Raw genomic sequence first — 16,883 nt, 5'->3', positions numbered from 1 at the left:
AACGAGGCTTCTTCGCAGGATTTAAAGCTGTATTACAGTTAAGGTTCAGAGGATTGAAAACAGAATAGCAAATTGTGGCAAAATGTAAAAAAATGCCTACACATAAAAACCCCAGAAGAATGTGCCCATCACCATAAGGATTTCGTTGTGGAAGGCAGCAAAGGAAAGAAGGTACAACTTAAGTGTGCAAGTGCTGTCGAGTTGCTAGACATATTTTGACAGAAAAAACACCCAAGCATTTTGGAAAGTAACCGATTTACATAAAACTCGAAAATAGCTAAAAAATAAACACAGAAAAATGAAATGTATAAAAACCGAAAAACAGAAGCCCTATGTATAGCCAAGCCATCACAATGTCATGCAATATAATTAACTATTACATTGCAGGAGAAAACAACTTGTATATTCCTTGTTAAAAACTTACATAAAAAGATTGTTCTGCAGACTCAGTAGCAATGACAATGGAAAAAAAACATCATCAGTGGAGCAGAAACGAAGGGCAACCTGCATATATTGCAGGGGCTTATGATTAAATAATACCTGTCATATATAGGGGTGGTTTAAGGTGGAGAGCCTTGAGTGATAATCAATATTTCGTGTTCCTTGACTGATGTCAGAGCAGGTGATAGAAGATTGGCATTTAGTATTCGAGAACATTTTAGAGATATGAGACCAACTAAATGAACCAGTGTTTGTCCTTTGCAGAGAGGAATGCTGCAGACCCTTTTGGGGGTTAGACAATATCTGAGAATGCAAATTATAACTTTTGGTCAGGCAAGCTGTCTTGTTTGACCCAATTCCCCTGTACTTGAAAAATCACCTAATATTTATTAACTTGTGTTTTGCTCATCCAATATGGTGTATAACAAGAACGATATTTTCTTTTCAATTATCTAAAAATGCTTGGGATGTTAAGTTGATCCACAGATAGTTAATACTAAAAATCTAGCAAATGAAATAATATTCAAAATCTAGCAATTGGAATTGTCTTTGCAATGCCCAACATTTCCATGTACTTTTCTCTATTTAAACTTCTCTAACCAATAATACACTTGTTACTGTACATAGAAAGTTGTAGATGCATGGCCTCATATTTTCTGATTATTATTATTTATTTCTTAGCAGACGCCCTTATCCAGTGCGACTTACAATTGTTACAAGATATCACATTATTTTTATATACAATTACATTATTTTTTACATACAATTACCCATTTATACAGTTGGGTTTTTACTAGAGTAATCTAGGTAAAGTACCTTGCTCAAGGGTACAGCAGCAGTGTCCCCCCACCTGGGATTGAACCCACAACCCTCCGGTCAAGAGTCCAGAGCCCTAACCACTACTCAACACTGCTGCCCTGCTGATTGCAGAACACAAGGAGAGAATTACTAGTTCAGGGATACGTAGTATACAACTCGTAAAAATGATGGTGTGTTTCTTTGTAGCTGGACGAAGGCTGGCTGGATGATGAGAGAAATGAATTCTTAGAAGAGCTGAAAATGGAGATGTTGGAGGAACAACACCACGAAGCAATGCAGTATACAGCCAGTGAGCTGGAGCAGGTGAGAAATGAAGAAAAACAAATACTGTTAATCTCTGTCTTACTTTTTCTTCATTGCCACACCATGTGACTTCCCAAATTTGAACCAAACTCTTCACAAAACCACAGTTTATAGTTATACATTCTGCTGGATCTTCCAAGCAGCTCACAAACGTAACTCATGACTAGTAGACAAGCTCCTGATCCATGAAAAGCAGCTTTTCACTCAGTACAGATGTGTTAATGATGCTTATCAATTTCTGAACATTACATAATTCGGAATTCCTATTGGCTGGCAGATGCCTGTATGCTGTTGTGACAGTTTAAATTAGATGAAGGTAATGGGCTAGAACTGACAACTCTGTAAGTATGCAATTATTTTGTAAAATGTTTCTCTAATATTCTAATAAAATATTCAAAGAATTATTACCAATTAGGGTTGGCTGGACTAAATCCATTTGCTATCGATACCACTGTTAGTTATTATTTTATTTAAATATGTACACATTTACATATCAATTGCTTGAAACTGTAAACTGTATTTAACTTCAAGAGAAAATGTAATTGCATGCCATGTTCTGAGCAAGGCTGTTTTGACATGTACAGTAAAAGGAATATGTTTAGTTGCAAGTTACCATTAAAAACTTGATATCCCCCTCAATGTGAAATATGTTTTGCTTTCTCATGTTTTGCTTTCTCATCTAAATTATGCAAAAATGGTAACCCAGTGCAGAATGGTGAAGCCTGAGGAAACCACATCACAACTACAACAAAAATAATAATACAGCAGAGGAATACAGTAATATGACCTAATTTATATGAAACGCTGATATTGAATCGAATTTAAGGACGTTCAAACAAGCTCAAAATGTGACTGAATTGAACTGTAGTAGAATATTAGACAATGGCCTCATTTTTGTCATTAATTCGTTTTAATACCATTTTGCCAAACATTAGGAAGTAGCTTTGAACAAATATGGATGTATTTCACTTAACTGACTATTTTCCATTTAAATTACCCTGCTTGAAGCCCCATCTATGCCCCCTAATTGTGATTGTAACATGTATTTCTCGTTGCACAAGATTTACTGTTTAAATATGCCATTTATAGTTGTACCCCTTCATAAAATCATGCAACAGAAAAAAAAAAAATTAGTGGAGAACAAATGTTCCAGGATGCATGTATTCTTGTTTTACCTGCTTTTTGAACCAACTGTTATATGAAGGCCAAAAGTAGTCTGGGGGTAAATTATCATTTCTAACATATTTCAGTTTCCTTTTTCACAGCCAAAGAAAAGTGAGGAAGATGGTGGAACGACAGACACGGCCACCACCTCATCCAACACCCAGGAGAAGGACAGCGGGGTGGGCCGCACCGATGACAGTGTGCGCAACGATGAGAGCTCTGAGCAGGAGAACCTGGGGGACAGCCAAAAGCAAGTTTCGCTGCAGGACAAACGAGAGCTGGGCCAGAGTCAGGACACGCTGGTGAGCAATGAGATGCCGTGTAACGAGAGCTGTGTGTCTGGTGAATATATCGACTCGGACTGCACTGCAGCCCAGGACGAGGACTGCGAGAGGTTCCGCCAGCTGCTGAAGCTCAAATGCAAGATAAGAAACAGCGGCGAGTATGACCTTTACTACAGCCGCAGCAGTACCATCGAATGCAACCTCAAGGAACCAAATGGGGTAGAACGGGAGCTACAGCTGCTCAACGAAGAGCTCCGTAACATTGAGCTGGAGTGCCAGAATATCATGCAGGCTCACAAGCGTCAAAATGCAAGGGATCAATATGCTGATGTCTGGTCAATCGAAGAGGAAGGCTATCGAGATTATAACACCAGTGATGACTTGCAGAGAGCTAAGCTAGCGGATATCATAGAGCATCCAGAAAAATCGGACAAGGACAGCTCCAGTGCGTACAACACAGCAGAGAGCTGTCGCAGTACGCCACTGACAGTGGGCCACTCACCAGATAACTCTTTGCAGCGAATGATCAACATTACGAACAAGAAGAATCTGAGGAGTACCATTGCAGCAAACCAAATGACTGCCAGACAAGACAGCAAAGAGGCATGTCTGGCTAAAACTAAAAGTTCAGACAGTTCAGCAGAGCAGCAGGATAATGCGCCTGAAAGCAATAAACTTACTGAGCATGAGAGGTCCAGTATTCCACAGATTCCATATCTTTCACCATGCCACAGTTCCCAGTACAGACATACCAATATACCCACTCACGCCAGGCACTACCAGAGCTACATGCATCTCATCCAGCAGAAGTCTGCCGTGGAGTACGCCCAGAGCCAGCTTAGCCTTGTGAGCATGTGCAAAGACTTGCAGAAGTTTGCAGAGCCTAAAATGGAGTGGAAGGTCAAAGTCCGTAGTGACGGGACGAGATACATCACAAAGAGGCCAGTGAGGGACAAAATTCTGAAAGAGCGTGCCTTGAAGATCAAAGAGGAGCGCAGCGGAATGACGACAGATGACGACACAATGAGCGAGATGAAGATGGGCAGGTACTGGAGCAAGGAGGAGAGGAAGCAGCACTTGATGAGGGCCAAAGAGCAGAGGAGACGGCGGGAGTTCATGATGCGCAGCAGACTGGAATGCCTCAAGGAAAGCCCTCAAAGTGGCAGCGAAGGGAAAAAGGAAATAAACATTATTGAACTGAGCCACAAAAAGATGATGAAAAAGCGAAATAAGAAAATCTTGGACAATTGGATGACAATCCAAGAACTGATGACCCATGGGGCCAAGTCTCCCGAGGACCCACAAGTACACAATGCCTTCTTGTCTGTTACTACTGTATAATATGGACTCTACCAAATTCGGTAAAATTTAATTGCCTCGTTCAATGTGGCATTTTTTAAAAAGTTTTTCACAGTTTATAACCTGAATACTTTTTGTAAACATTTTTTTTTAAACTTTGTTTTCATGTTTCTTTTTCCTTCAGCTTAATTGGTTTCCTTATTGTTTTAAAACTTAGTTTTTATTTGTTTTAGTTTAGTTTTTTTTTTTAAATAGACCCACTACTAATTCAATTTACTACTTAAAAAAAATCTAACAATAAGCCAAGCACAAGCAGTAATAGAATTTAATGGAAGTTTGAGACTAGTTCATGAAAGTTAATCTTAACTAATCAGAAAATCTAAATAAACCACCTAGATTTCGTTATATTTGCCTTGGGACCTTAATATTTTAAAAAGTCTATCCACTGGTCAGGCAATAGCGCCTCAGCCTATCATCTTTATGCATATTATATGCCTCAATAAATTAAAATTTGAATTCAGTTGTGGGGTTTGTCTGAAATACTGAAACACAAAAAACACAGAATTATGTAAAGCTTTAAACATCCATATGTATAAATATTCTGCAACAGTTTCCTACTGGATTGTATGTAATATAACTTATTGTTTTTTTTATATTTTGTAATCGACCCAAAGGAGGTTCCTTTGTATTGTATGGGCTGTATGTATAAAAGTATTTGTTTGTAAATACCTCTTTTCGTGGTACGTACATGTTTCATTTAGGATTCAGAGATGTATAAATGATGTTCACTGTTTTGTATTGTCTTTGTCGTTGTGTATGCTCAGTCAACAACAGTTATACTTTCATGTCCGTTAGTTCTTCAGTTAACCTTGCGTGTGGTTCAGGGGACAGGAGCTAGTGCACCTCCCCCGTTCTGTCCCGCCAAAATATCATCAATCTCCCAATTTAAACCCCCAAGTCACACCTTTATTCTCTGTCTTGGGTTTTTCATTTCCACCATTCTTACTCCTCCACTATACTGCTCTACCTCTGCAATGGTCTCCCTCTGGAGGAACTGAAGCTCACTTCCCAACCTTAGAGGCCCAGGCACTGGCCTCATCCTCCGCCAGGAAGATTCTCTGTGAACCAGAGGAGACCCCTGGCCAAATCTATCCAAACTAACACTTTTGTTTTCCAGTTCTCTGCCTACTGTAGATTTCCCATGGGGGAAATAATGCTTGCTTCCCAACCTTAGAGGCCAGTCGGTTCAGTCTCACCCCTGCGACGGTGGCTCTTCGCGAGCCAAGGGGAAACCCTGTCCTCTTTTCTAAGTCACAAAGCACTTCTCTCTTATTACAATTCCTGAGGTTCCATCTCCACATAGCCCTTGATTGTGTCCTGTGAAACTTAAGTTGGATGTATAAACTTCCATCTTTTCATATCTTTGTATGCAGCCAAATTATTTACGCTTCCTCCATTATTACGTTTAACTATGTTACTTCCAGATCAGAGTTTTTTTTATTTTTTATTATTGTTATTTGTATATTTTAGGCTTATATGACTGTATGTGTGGGCTATTATTCTCTCCCAGCAACTAATAATGAGGGCTTGTGTGGCCAAGATTCCTATCAACAGGCAGAGACAAAGACAGCTGAGAGTATTTAAACCCTGAAATATGTCGGGACATTTGGATACTCAAGCCCCCATTGACAAAGTAGCACTCAATCCCTTACACCCCAACATTCCAACTTTCAAAAATGACAGAGACATACATGTGCACCTACACGGTATAAAAAATAAAAACAAACATACAGTATTCACACATATGGTCCTATTTATTATTATTATTATTTATTTATTAGCAGACACCCTTATCCTGGGCAACTTACAATTGCTACAAGATATCACATTATTTTTACATACAATTAAATTATTTTTTACACATTATTTTTTACATACAATTACCCATTTATACAGTTGGGTTTTTACTGGAGCAATCTAGGTAAAGTACCTTGCTCAAGGGTACAGCAGCAGTGTCCCCATCCACCCACAACCCTCCGGTCAAGAATCCAGAGCCCTAACCACTACTCCACACTGCTGCCCATGATTATATACATGGTAAGTGGGAGCATCAAGCATCAATGCTTGATGCTCCCACTTAAATGCATTCAAGGTCCCAAGCAGCAAAAAACATATGCCATGGCATTTGTTATAAGGCGATAAAATACAAAACTTGGAAGCTAAGTTGTACTTGAATACGAAAATGGTCACTTGTTGATCACATACCTCAATTTGACCTCACATAATATATGCTAATGAAGGACGCTGTTGTATAATGAACCTCCATATTGCTCTTTTATTGTTTATTCTCAACTTCTTACAGCGGCCGCTGCTGCTGAATCAAGACAGGTTTACATATCACAGATAAGTTAAAAACTCCATGATGCAAACAACCTTTATAAATACAGCCCTTTGTTTTTAAATAGAATGCCAAAACCATACCTTGCATACTGTCCTATATACTAACATTCAGCAAAATGGTGCTTGAAGTGTTCTCTGCTAAGAGTATAAACTGTTTCATACACTTTTCTAATAGCCCCCCCCCCCCCCCCCCCCAATAACATATTGTACATTACAACTGTAAATTGAAACTGTATTAGTCCCAGTCAAGTGTAGGTGGACAATTTTTCAATAATGTGTATTAGAACTGATCATGTAGTCAGGTAAATATGTGGTTATTGTGAAAATAAAAATAAATTATTGTTTACCGTCAAAGAAAACCTACAGCCATTTCACAACTTTTCTTCACTGTTTTTTGTTCCTAACAGATATAACGGTTATGTACTAAACATTCTTACAAGTGTCTTTTAATGTCTTGCCAAGATACTGGTTCCAGATACAGTAATACCAGCTAGCCAGCTATTTTTTGCTATTTTTACATTAGCATTGGCTAGAAATAGATCCTGGAAAGATCCTGGCAGAGCAGTGAAATTAATCAATACTTGAAATTCAATAGATTTGATTTTGTTTTGTTTTCAAATGAGGTTAATAACAACGTAAATCACTGTACCTACTACAATAGAACATTTGACTTTTTTACTTTGTCCAGATAAGAAAGGACCAGTTAGTGTTGTCTTGCATTACTAAAAACTCAAAATCCCTATCACAGCAATTAATGAAGACATTATAAAGTGTTAAACACCTTTTCAAGTGCTAGTGACTATAGAAAATATAAAAGACACAGATTGGTTTATAACAGATATTCACAGGGATGACAAGGTTTTTGTTACATATTCAGTTGATTTTAACTGGCAATCTGCAGACTTTTTTTCTTTTCTTTTTTTGTTAAATCTAATGTTATGAAATAAAATAAATATATGACCAAAAAACAGGTTCAAATTCACTGTGCATTCACCCCAGTTCCAATTTTTAAGCATTTGCATTCCAGAAATATTGCTGTCTTTCATTATTGTAGTTTATGGAAGATTATTGCAGAATGTGCCCAGCTCCCAGGTTGCATTGTGAACATTGCTCTTAATTGTACTGTAATTCTTTATGTATTTTTTGTATACAACTGTAAGTCACCCAGGTAAGGGCGTCTGCTAAGAAGAAATCATAATAATAATAATAATAATAATAATAATAATAATAATAATAATAATAATAATACATTGTTATATAGTCTGGTGGCTTTGTTAAATCTCACATAATGTTTATACAGTGCTTTCATTGAATTAACACAGTGAATGTCAATGTAACGTGCATAGACCACAAGCACAGACGTTGAAAAGTGGAAATTTAGAAAAGCTCTTATATTAGCAAATACATATAAGAATAGTCCAGATATTTTTGCAATTGGCAAATTAACAAAAAAAATAATAATAATAATCAGGACAAGCCTGGAATAGACAAGTGCATACTTAAACTGTAGTTTAATTTCTGGAAAACAAAAAATCTATTCAGACTGGTGGTATAATGTGTTGTACATCTTTAACAGTTTACAGTATTCCTTATCCATTACCCCTTCGTGTGTCTATGGTAACTGCAGAACCAAAGGTTTATTTAAAGTGACAGTGCTGTATTCAACAGATGTTAATGGAGGCTACACATGCAACCAGTAACGTGAAGCACTACTGGAGATAGGGCCTCCCTCTATTGGTCAGTGGAACCCTGACAGAAGAAGCCCAATGCCAATAGCACAATATGTAACAGCAAGCATTTAAAATTACCAACAATTATTTAAGTACAAAATGTTTACCAAATGACAATGATTGTCCACCACTTTTAGCAATGAACGACTTTGACTTTCAGACAGAAAAAGTGTTTGTATTGTGTAGTTACTGTCTGGTTTCTTTGGCGAATCCACAGTTCTGTGTTTTCTTTGACGAATCAACGGTGTAACAGTTGAATAGAAGAATAATCAATTAAAATATCAAAGGATGATAAAAGACATTAAAATGTTAAAGAGATTGCAAGTAAAAATAATTAAAATGCAGCGATTCATGCTGTACATGGAACCAGTATGATGATTTGTTTTAGAAGGACAATATTCAAAAGAGAGCACTGGCAAACCACACTGGTCTGTTTAATTTACAGCTCTAGAATTCCTAATACCAAATGTATCAGATCTCCCTGTTCTGCACTAACTTGTTAAATTAGTCTTAATCATAAACAGGAGGAGATTTAAATTAAAATGACCTTACACTTGAGTAGCTTTAGTTCATTAAAACTTATCTCCTACTAAATCATTTCAATGGACTCATCATCTTGTATGGCAGAGAATTATTAAAATATTTCCATATTTCTTTAGATACATTAGATTATGAAATTTGAAATCCATATAAATATGAGGGCTGAACACCACGATTCTAAGAATGTATTCATGCAGGTGTGTGTTCTTTATTTTTTCTGTTATTTACTATTAAGTATATTAGAGATGAATGACAATTATTTTAAATACAATAAGCATTTAGTCTGTTATAACAGGGCCCTCTTCGAAACTAAGATGTTATTAGTGATGTACAGGACACAAGAGAGAAAAAAAAAAGATGAATATGTTTAACTTGTATGTCACAGGTTTCTTTTTACAGTAGTGATTTAGTGTAATAATATTGAGTCATATACCTCAAAACTACCAAACTGTTCCAAATTAAGTGTTCCATTTTATACATAAAAAGAGCCCTGATTGTGGGACATCACTTTGAGGACTACACTGAGATTTTATTAAGGTTCACATACAGTTGCTCTCTTTCTGTAAAACACTGAGCTAAAAATATCAATGTGGACCAGGTCACATTCAACAGCAACTCAAACTCAATGACACCCTAAACTGACACAAAGGCATTCCTGGAGTTTTGAGCTTCAGAGTAATGCTAGTATGCACTAAACCTGCCTTCCTTGTGTCTGCAAGAATCCGGCACAAAAAACACAGCCACGCTGTGCATGGTAGAATTCTCAGTGACCCAACATCACATTCCTCTCAAGTCATTTGTTAATTCATATTGTCTCTACAATGAGATTTAAAATGCCATATAAATGCAATAAAGCTGTTTGGGTTATTCCGACTGGCAAGGTCTATGGACATCAGCCTTTACACCAACTAATTAGGTTTTCTGCTTGCAGCTTCTCAAAAGCCTCGGTCAGGTATAATTAAAACTGAGCATACGATAGCAGTGGCATTTGTCAGATTCAATCATTGGTTCAAATACCAGTCCTGACAGAAATGTCAAACTGATAGCGCGCCCATCCTCCCAGTGCATGGTAGCAAAGCCAGCAGAAGTTCTATTATAAATGCTTGCTGATAACCTTTATGAATCTCCGAACAGCCAAAAAGACACACTGAATTCCACGACCCTGGAAGGGGATTGAATTTATGAATGCTCAGTTTCCATAAAGTCTTACAGGTATAACATCGGTAGTTTCTAGTTGCTTTCAGGGCTTTCTCCATAAAATGTTTGAAAAAACAGACCAATAGAGGGTAGACAACTTAAGGATCTCACTTCATTTGCAAATATTTAATTAACAAAACCAAACAGCTGCAAAATAAACACAGCACAAGGGCCAAAATAAATGGTTCACACAAAACAATACAGGCTGGGCATTCAGCTTCACTATAGCATTTCACACACCTAACTCCTTCCCCAAACAAAGGATTTTTCTTCCTTTTATACATGTGGCCACACCCCAATTAACAGCAATTAACTAATTGCAGAATGGCCACAACTGTGGTTGTTGGCAGATGGTTAACAGCATATTTTATGCAGACAATTCTACTATTATAGGCTGGCATTCATTTCACTGCCATTGCAAGTTTCAACATACATTTGTAATCTGTAGAAAACTAAAATAATAAAATGTGTTTCATAGCACAGATGTTTTTCAATGACTGGTTCCTCATTTGCATAGAATAAATAAAGAACTAATCCTTGTTCATATGAAATGACATTATTGTATATTCCCAGCAGCTTGTGTGCTGCTCTTTAATGACTGCTCAGGAAACTTAATTTATGGTTTTATTTAAAGGTGTATTTTCTTGTAACCCTCTGGAGAGCAAACAAGTTACAATTAATATAAAAAATGGGCCACATAATCTGTAAAAAAAACATTTCCTTGTAATGTATATTTACGACTTTTTGGGGCTTTCTGGGATCTAGTGTATTTGGTTCTCCCTCCTTGAGTTGAAAAGATTAAAGAGATTAACAAGTATTTTCATACAGTAGTTAATATACTTTTTTTCAATACCACACTGTTCTTTTCTAAAAAATTAACATAGTAATAACCTATTGTCACCTGTTACTATGCAAATCCTGAGCTGGTGTGAAATTACTTTGTAATAAACACTATGGAATTCTGAAATTTCAATTAGCTTTTAACACGCTAAACTTAATCAGATTACCTATAACCCACCCCCTTGACCACTAATGTGAGTTATTCGGCATAATGAAATGGAGTAGTAATTCATAAAAAGCATATCTGTACACATTTGCAACTAAATGTAAAAATAGACCCTGTAGCATATTTGCTTTGCCTACTGTGTCAAGATTAATTTATACAATCAAAGATTATTAATTTTTGTGTTCACTGGTGTGAAGAAAGGCTGACAGAAATGGCAATTTTTTTTTTTTAATATCGCACTGTAATTTCTTGTTTGGTTTTGATGTCAAGGATGCCAAGTAGCAAGCCAGAAATTGAATTTGTGACTGAAGACCAAAATTATTCTTGAGTATAAGTCTTATACTTGTAAATAATTTAACAAAAAAGGAAACAAATCAGACCAAGGTATTGGCAGCAACCAATCAAACTCTTTCACTGCAGAGTGCTCTAAAATAATTTTATAAATAGGGAATATGTCACGGCCCAATAAAAAAAAAGAGAGGAAAGTGTTTACAGAAAATTATATTTCAATGATCCAAGAGGATTACATCACCCAGAATGCACTAGAAACAATGAATCACTTGGAAACCCAGCAGCCACCACAGTGTGTGCATGAGAGACCCTGAGATTATGTTTACACGTAATTGCCTGTAGGTTTTAATATTGCTGGTCTTTCCATGTAAAACACCAGTGCTGCTTTGTAATTATGCAAGTCCAAGCTTGGACCGCATGGATTTACAAAATAAAGGTTTGGATTCAAAACTGCCTATTTTTTTCTCCGCGCCATGCTTTTTCTATTGTCACATCCCGAACATCCGCAGAAATGTATCTGTTTCAGGCTGAAAGCTGGCGTGCCGCTTTCACGGAATCAGTGACTTTCTTCTTCAGCAACCTGTGCGCGGCTATCTGTGGTACGTGGCTCGACTGCCTGTGCAGTATTGATTTAAAGGAGTGAGTGTTGTCATCTTTAACAGCCTTTCACTTGTGTGGGAGCACATCCTCCACCAGGATTTGCCTCTGCCTTACCCCCGCTGTCGAGCGACTCAGCTGGCTGCCAAGTAGCAGTTTTAATATATATATATATATACCCTTGCTGACACATGTGCAGTGCGCACATGGTTTTCCACTCACCTACGTTGTGCAGCAGCAAAAAAAAAAAAAAACAGCAGGCTTTGTCCTCCACGTGCTGTATTTTTCCAGACCCGCTGTAGAGTAGACCTCGCCGGCTGCCCCGGCCACTCCCCTGTAACATTGTTGTATTGTATTATTGTGTTGTACTCCTTCCACAGATTCACCTGCCGTAGCTTCGGCCTGTGTGTCCTCTGGTATACGCTACGCGCTGACCAGGCTTTTGACTACACGTGGTTAGGGCAGGCACCACTGCTTCAGCTGCCCCCAGGTGCTTCGGTACCCCGGTGCACGCTCAGCATGTGGTACTTCGGTGCCTCGGTGCACGTGTTGCCCACTGCACTCGGTGCGCTCAGTGCTTAGTGCACCCGCTGTGCACGGTGCGTATAGCGCCTCGGTGCATACGTTACCCCGGTGCTCGTACACACGGTGCCCGGTGCATTCAACGCTTGGTGCACATGGTGCGCGCGGTGCTTAGTGCACTCGTTGTGCATGGTGTTCATAGCGCCTCGGTGTTTGCATTACCTCGGTGCACTCAGTGTGCACAGTGTATAGCGCCTTGGTGCATTCGGTGCACACGGGCCGAGAGGACTTCTGCGACTTATGCATGGCTTTTCAGCCCAGGGTACATCGCAATAGGCTCAGATGGGCCATGGGGATAGACGCTCAGTCTCCCACTGTAGAGCCGTCAGCAGCCCTCGGGGCCCCATCCCCGCTCCTCCAACTCTCACAGAGCCCCTCACAAGAGATCCCCGCACTCAGGCTCCTGTGCCAAAACCTCACAGTCGCTCCTCCTCCCCTCAGGCATGAAGGGTGACGTGCTCAAGGCAGGCAAGAGATATTATTTCTCTCAAGGAACGGATGGCCCAGGTCCTTGAGTTACTGTCACGGCACCAAGCTCCTGTGGCACCAGTACCACCCACACCAGACTCCTAGTCATCCTAGGAAATGGGCCTATCGGCAGCTCTGGTATAGAGAGCTCAGAAAATACCTACCAATAGGCAGGCATATCCCATACCTAATGTTTTTGGTGGTTGTCTTCTCTTTCAGGGATCCAGGGTTACGGTAAGTAACCTAACGTTCCCAGTAATTCAATCATCACCATGCAAATAACTTTTAACAAACTACAATAAATAAATAAATACCTGGATAGGAAGTCACAAGCTGAAATTGTATTTATACACACAAACTTTCTATTACCACAAGTCAGCAGATCTTATATTATATGACTTTGCTAAAATCACACACTGCTCTACAGTATATACACAAATCACAAAAATCCAGTATTGCAAGTTCAATAGAAATGTTTGACATGATGTGCCTTGATTTTTATTATAAAAGGTAATATGAATGCAACCATAACCAATACTTTACATAACTGTTAGAGTATCAATTAAATAATTACTATTTTTCCACACAAAATAAAGCATTACTGGTAGCCTTATATACCGACTAGTGCTGTTTATTAACGTACATGCAATATTCTCTTTACAAAGGGCAGGAAAAAAAATAGTCAGATATTCATTGTCTTAATCCAAATTGAAATGAAAATGAAAAGCAGCAGACTGGCCCCACAGGTAACCCAGTTATATTTTTCTTTGTTAGTTAACTAGATTGTCTGTAGCACTTCAGGGATTCAGTATTTTGATGTGCAAATTCAGATCTTAGATTTTTCTCACTACTACTGCAATTACAGTTGGAAATATATCCTATGGTTTGATAATGCCAAACAGGAGCAAGGTTTTTATAGATCATTTGTTGCTATCTTAATCTATTCTAGTCTATCTTATTCCAACTATGTGCTTATTTATTATTGAATACTGTTCAAACACTACTGTTACTAATCAAATAAGGAGGCAAAAAACGTGTCTAATATAACCATGCAAAAAATAGATTTGCCATTTACTGTACCATTCCACTCCCCTGCCCCCACCCATCTCTAATGGTTGCATTTATTCAGAAAACAAATACAAGCGTTATCTTCTGTAAAAGTTAAACACTGTACGCTATATTGTCCTATTAAAATATTGTGTGTTATATCTATCCCAGTAATATAATTACATTTTGATATGTGTGCAATAGCAAATGTTTAACCAAGCAGGGGAGCTCAGAAGTAAGGCCATGAAAGGAAAATGTCTCTTGTGTAAAGAATCGCTCATCCTCTTCCCAGAGGCACAGGTTTAAGTCAATACACTTGACATGTTTGCAGCCTTCCTAATCAGTTTCAATAACACCAAAGTGAGTTAAACTCAACAAGACTAGGTCAGGCAAGTGCAACCTTTAAGGAAAGATTAGGGAATTGAAAATGTTAAGAGATCTATTTTCTGTCTTTCACTGGGACTTTTGTGACATATGTAAGTTTTAAACAGCTAGAGAGCTGATACTGGCCTTTATATTTAACGTGGCATGGCAGTACTTTCACTGTTCACTGCATTATGCTTATTGTTGATACTAACATTAGTTGATAAAAAAGCCTTGTATAATTTAATTAAAGATAGACCCTGATCAGTACTAATCTTGGATTACTTTGTCTACAATAATATTGGGTAATCCATGACCATGATTAATGTTAATCTACAGTAGGTCTGTCAAACCAGCCGTAAGTATCTTAACATGATGACCTCTTAGCTTTTTTATGATATTTACAATCATTCAGCATGGTCCTTACAGCAATGACTTCAACATCGTGGTGTTGTTATTAATGTTTTGATACAGTCGGTGTTAGGTGCTTGAGTCTGAGTTCCAAGGCTGCTTGTCAGTTCGAGTTGCCAGCAATAGAGAAAAGTAGCACAGGCTCAAGATCGGTCAAAGTGGCTTTATGTCAGTAGGTGTATGTGTTTGTTAGGCACTATCTATTCTACTATAAAGACACCTTAAAGGATTATCTAGCTAGTGTTACTTATGCCTGTGGCTGGCAACTATAGGGAGCTGCTTTTGAACTCACATTGCAGCAGAGTATCAGCACTCAGGATTTGTTCACCAAACTATTTATAACTTTTATTTATGCAACATCAAGATTAAAAAGTGAACTCTAAAATATGTAAGACCCTGGTTGTCATGTCTAAAAAAAAAAATTAAAAACTTGACCTTACTGTGTTCACAGAGCATTTACAGAGGATGAGGGAGTTTATAATTCCTGCTGTGGCGGTTTTTCTACTGTTACATAACTTTTGTGGACTATTTTTGACATTTGTACATCCCTAGCAAAACAAAAAAAAAAAGAAAAGAAGAAAAAAGGCGACGGGTTGATTTAATCTAAGGGAACTAGGCTGATTAAAGTAGTCCGGGATGCAGGAAGAGTAAAATGAAACAATTGTGTCTGTGGTTTCCACGCACATATAAAAGGCTTGTTAGCATTTGAAGAATATCTCATCCAGTTCCTTAATGGAAGCTTAACAGTGAAACTGGCCCATGCTTTTGTGACCTTGAGACATTATGACTGTAATTCATTGCTAGCTGGTCTACCCAAGTTTAAGATTCATAGTCTACAGCGTTTACAGATCGCTGCAGCCCATTTGAGATAACAGGTTGTAAAAAAAAGGTCCATTACTGTGAAGTGCTTACATTTGGTGCCCATAAAAATAATATGAGGTGTAATGTTTGGTTGATAGCCTTTGAGCAGGGCATGGTTGGTATAGATATGCACATGCACAATGCTGAAGATCATCTTAGCCAATCAGAAAGCAAATGGCGTTGCATATGTTACATAACTGAAATCATCCAAGCCCAACCAAGTAATTATTCCACTAAACCCAGCTCATCATGCATCATTGTGTGATAATCCTGTCTGCTTATTTTGACGGTCCAAATGCGCATGAACCAGTAGGAGGATTTCTATTACTCAAATAATTTAAATGGCAACAAACAAAATGGAGGATGGTTCTATAACAGCAGCCAAGAAAAATTACTGTTTAAAACGGTTTCTCTCTTACCTTTATTTCATTCTGGGGTTTTACATAATGTACAATTGAGGAGTAAGGCCACCCATTTACCCTTGCTGGCAATCTTTAAATACTTACTTTCTGTCTCTCCAAGGTAGCTGGCTTCCTTCCTGTTCTGTTTTTACATTACAGTGACCTTCCTCTTTGAACTTTTATATTATTGACTGTCTGATGATTCAAGCTCAGCTACTTTTTTTCTGTTGAACTTCCCACATGGTGACCCATGATCCTTTTTTTTTTTAGTTTTTTTTAGTGAAATGCATATGTTTTACAGGCCATAGTTTTGAGACTGCTTTAATTTGGTTCAGTGAACCACCAAATGTATTTTATAGCCTCAGATATTTGTGGTGCCCTAAATGTGGAAACAGCTGGTTTCATAGACAGTGATTGGTACTAATCTTGGAATACTTTACCTGAAATAGTTACAATGTGTAAATATTTTTGCACAATTTATGTAAGTACACAATTTTATCAGAAAAGGGTTGGGGTTAGGTTTAGAGTTAGGGTTATTGTACATTGTAGCTATGCATAATAACACTGTAATTATGTGTAAGTACGTATGTATTTACTAAGTAACTACTATGTAAATACACAGTAATTAGATACACTCAATGTAAAGTGTTACCGAAATGTCTTAGTTGGTTTGGTAAAT

At 37.9% G+C, this 16,883-nt stretch overlaps 1 protein-coding gene across 2 annotated transcripts in view; it reads left to right on the top strand.

Annotated features, from left to right (window-relative positions):
- The window catches only part of LOC117419485 (PDZ domain-containing RING finger protein 4-like), a 125,371-nt gene extending 117,573 nt beyond the window's left edge, over positions 1–7,798 (top strand). The window contains exons 9-10 of one of the 2 annotated variants that reach the window (XM_034032259.3): positions 1,447–1,563; positions 2,829–7,798. In XM_034032259.3, the coding sequence (XP_033888150.3) occupies positions 1,447–1,563; positions 2,829–4,352 (1,641 nt within the window). In that variant the 3' untranslated portion in view covers positions 4,353–7,798. The remainder of the gene's footprint in view (positions 1–1,446; positions 1,564–2,828) is intronic. The other variant, XM_034032260.3, reaches the window with a different exon arrangement.
- The last annotated feature ends 9,085 nt before the right edge of the window (positions 7,799–16,883 follow it).

Source organism: Acipenser ruthenus, chromosome 14 (assembly GCF_902713425.1).
Source record: "Acipenser ruthenus chromosome 14, fAciRut3.2 maternal haplotype, whole genome shotgun sequence".
NCBI lineage: Eukaryota > Metazoa > Chordata > Actinopteri > Acipenseriformes > Acipenseridae > Acipenser > Acipenser ruthenus.
This window is presented reverse-complemented; position numbering and strand designations above follow the sequence as displayed.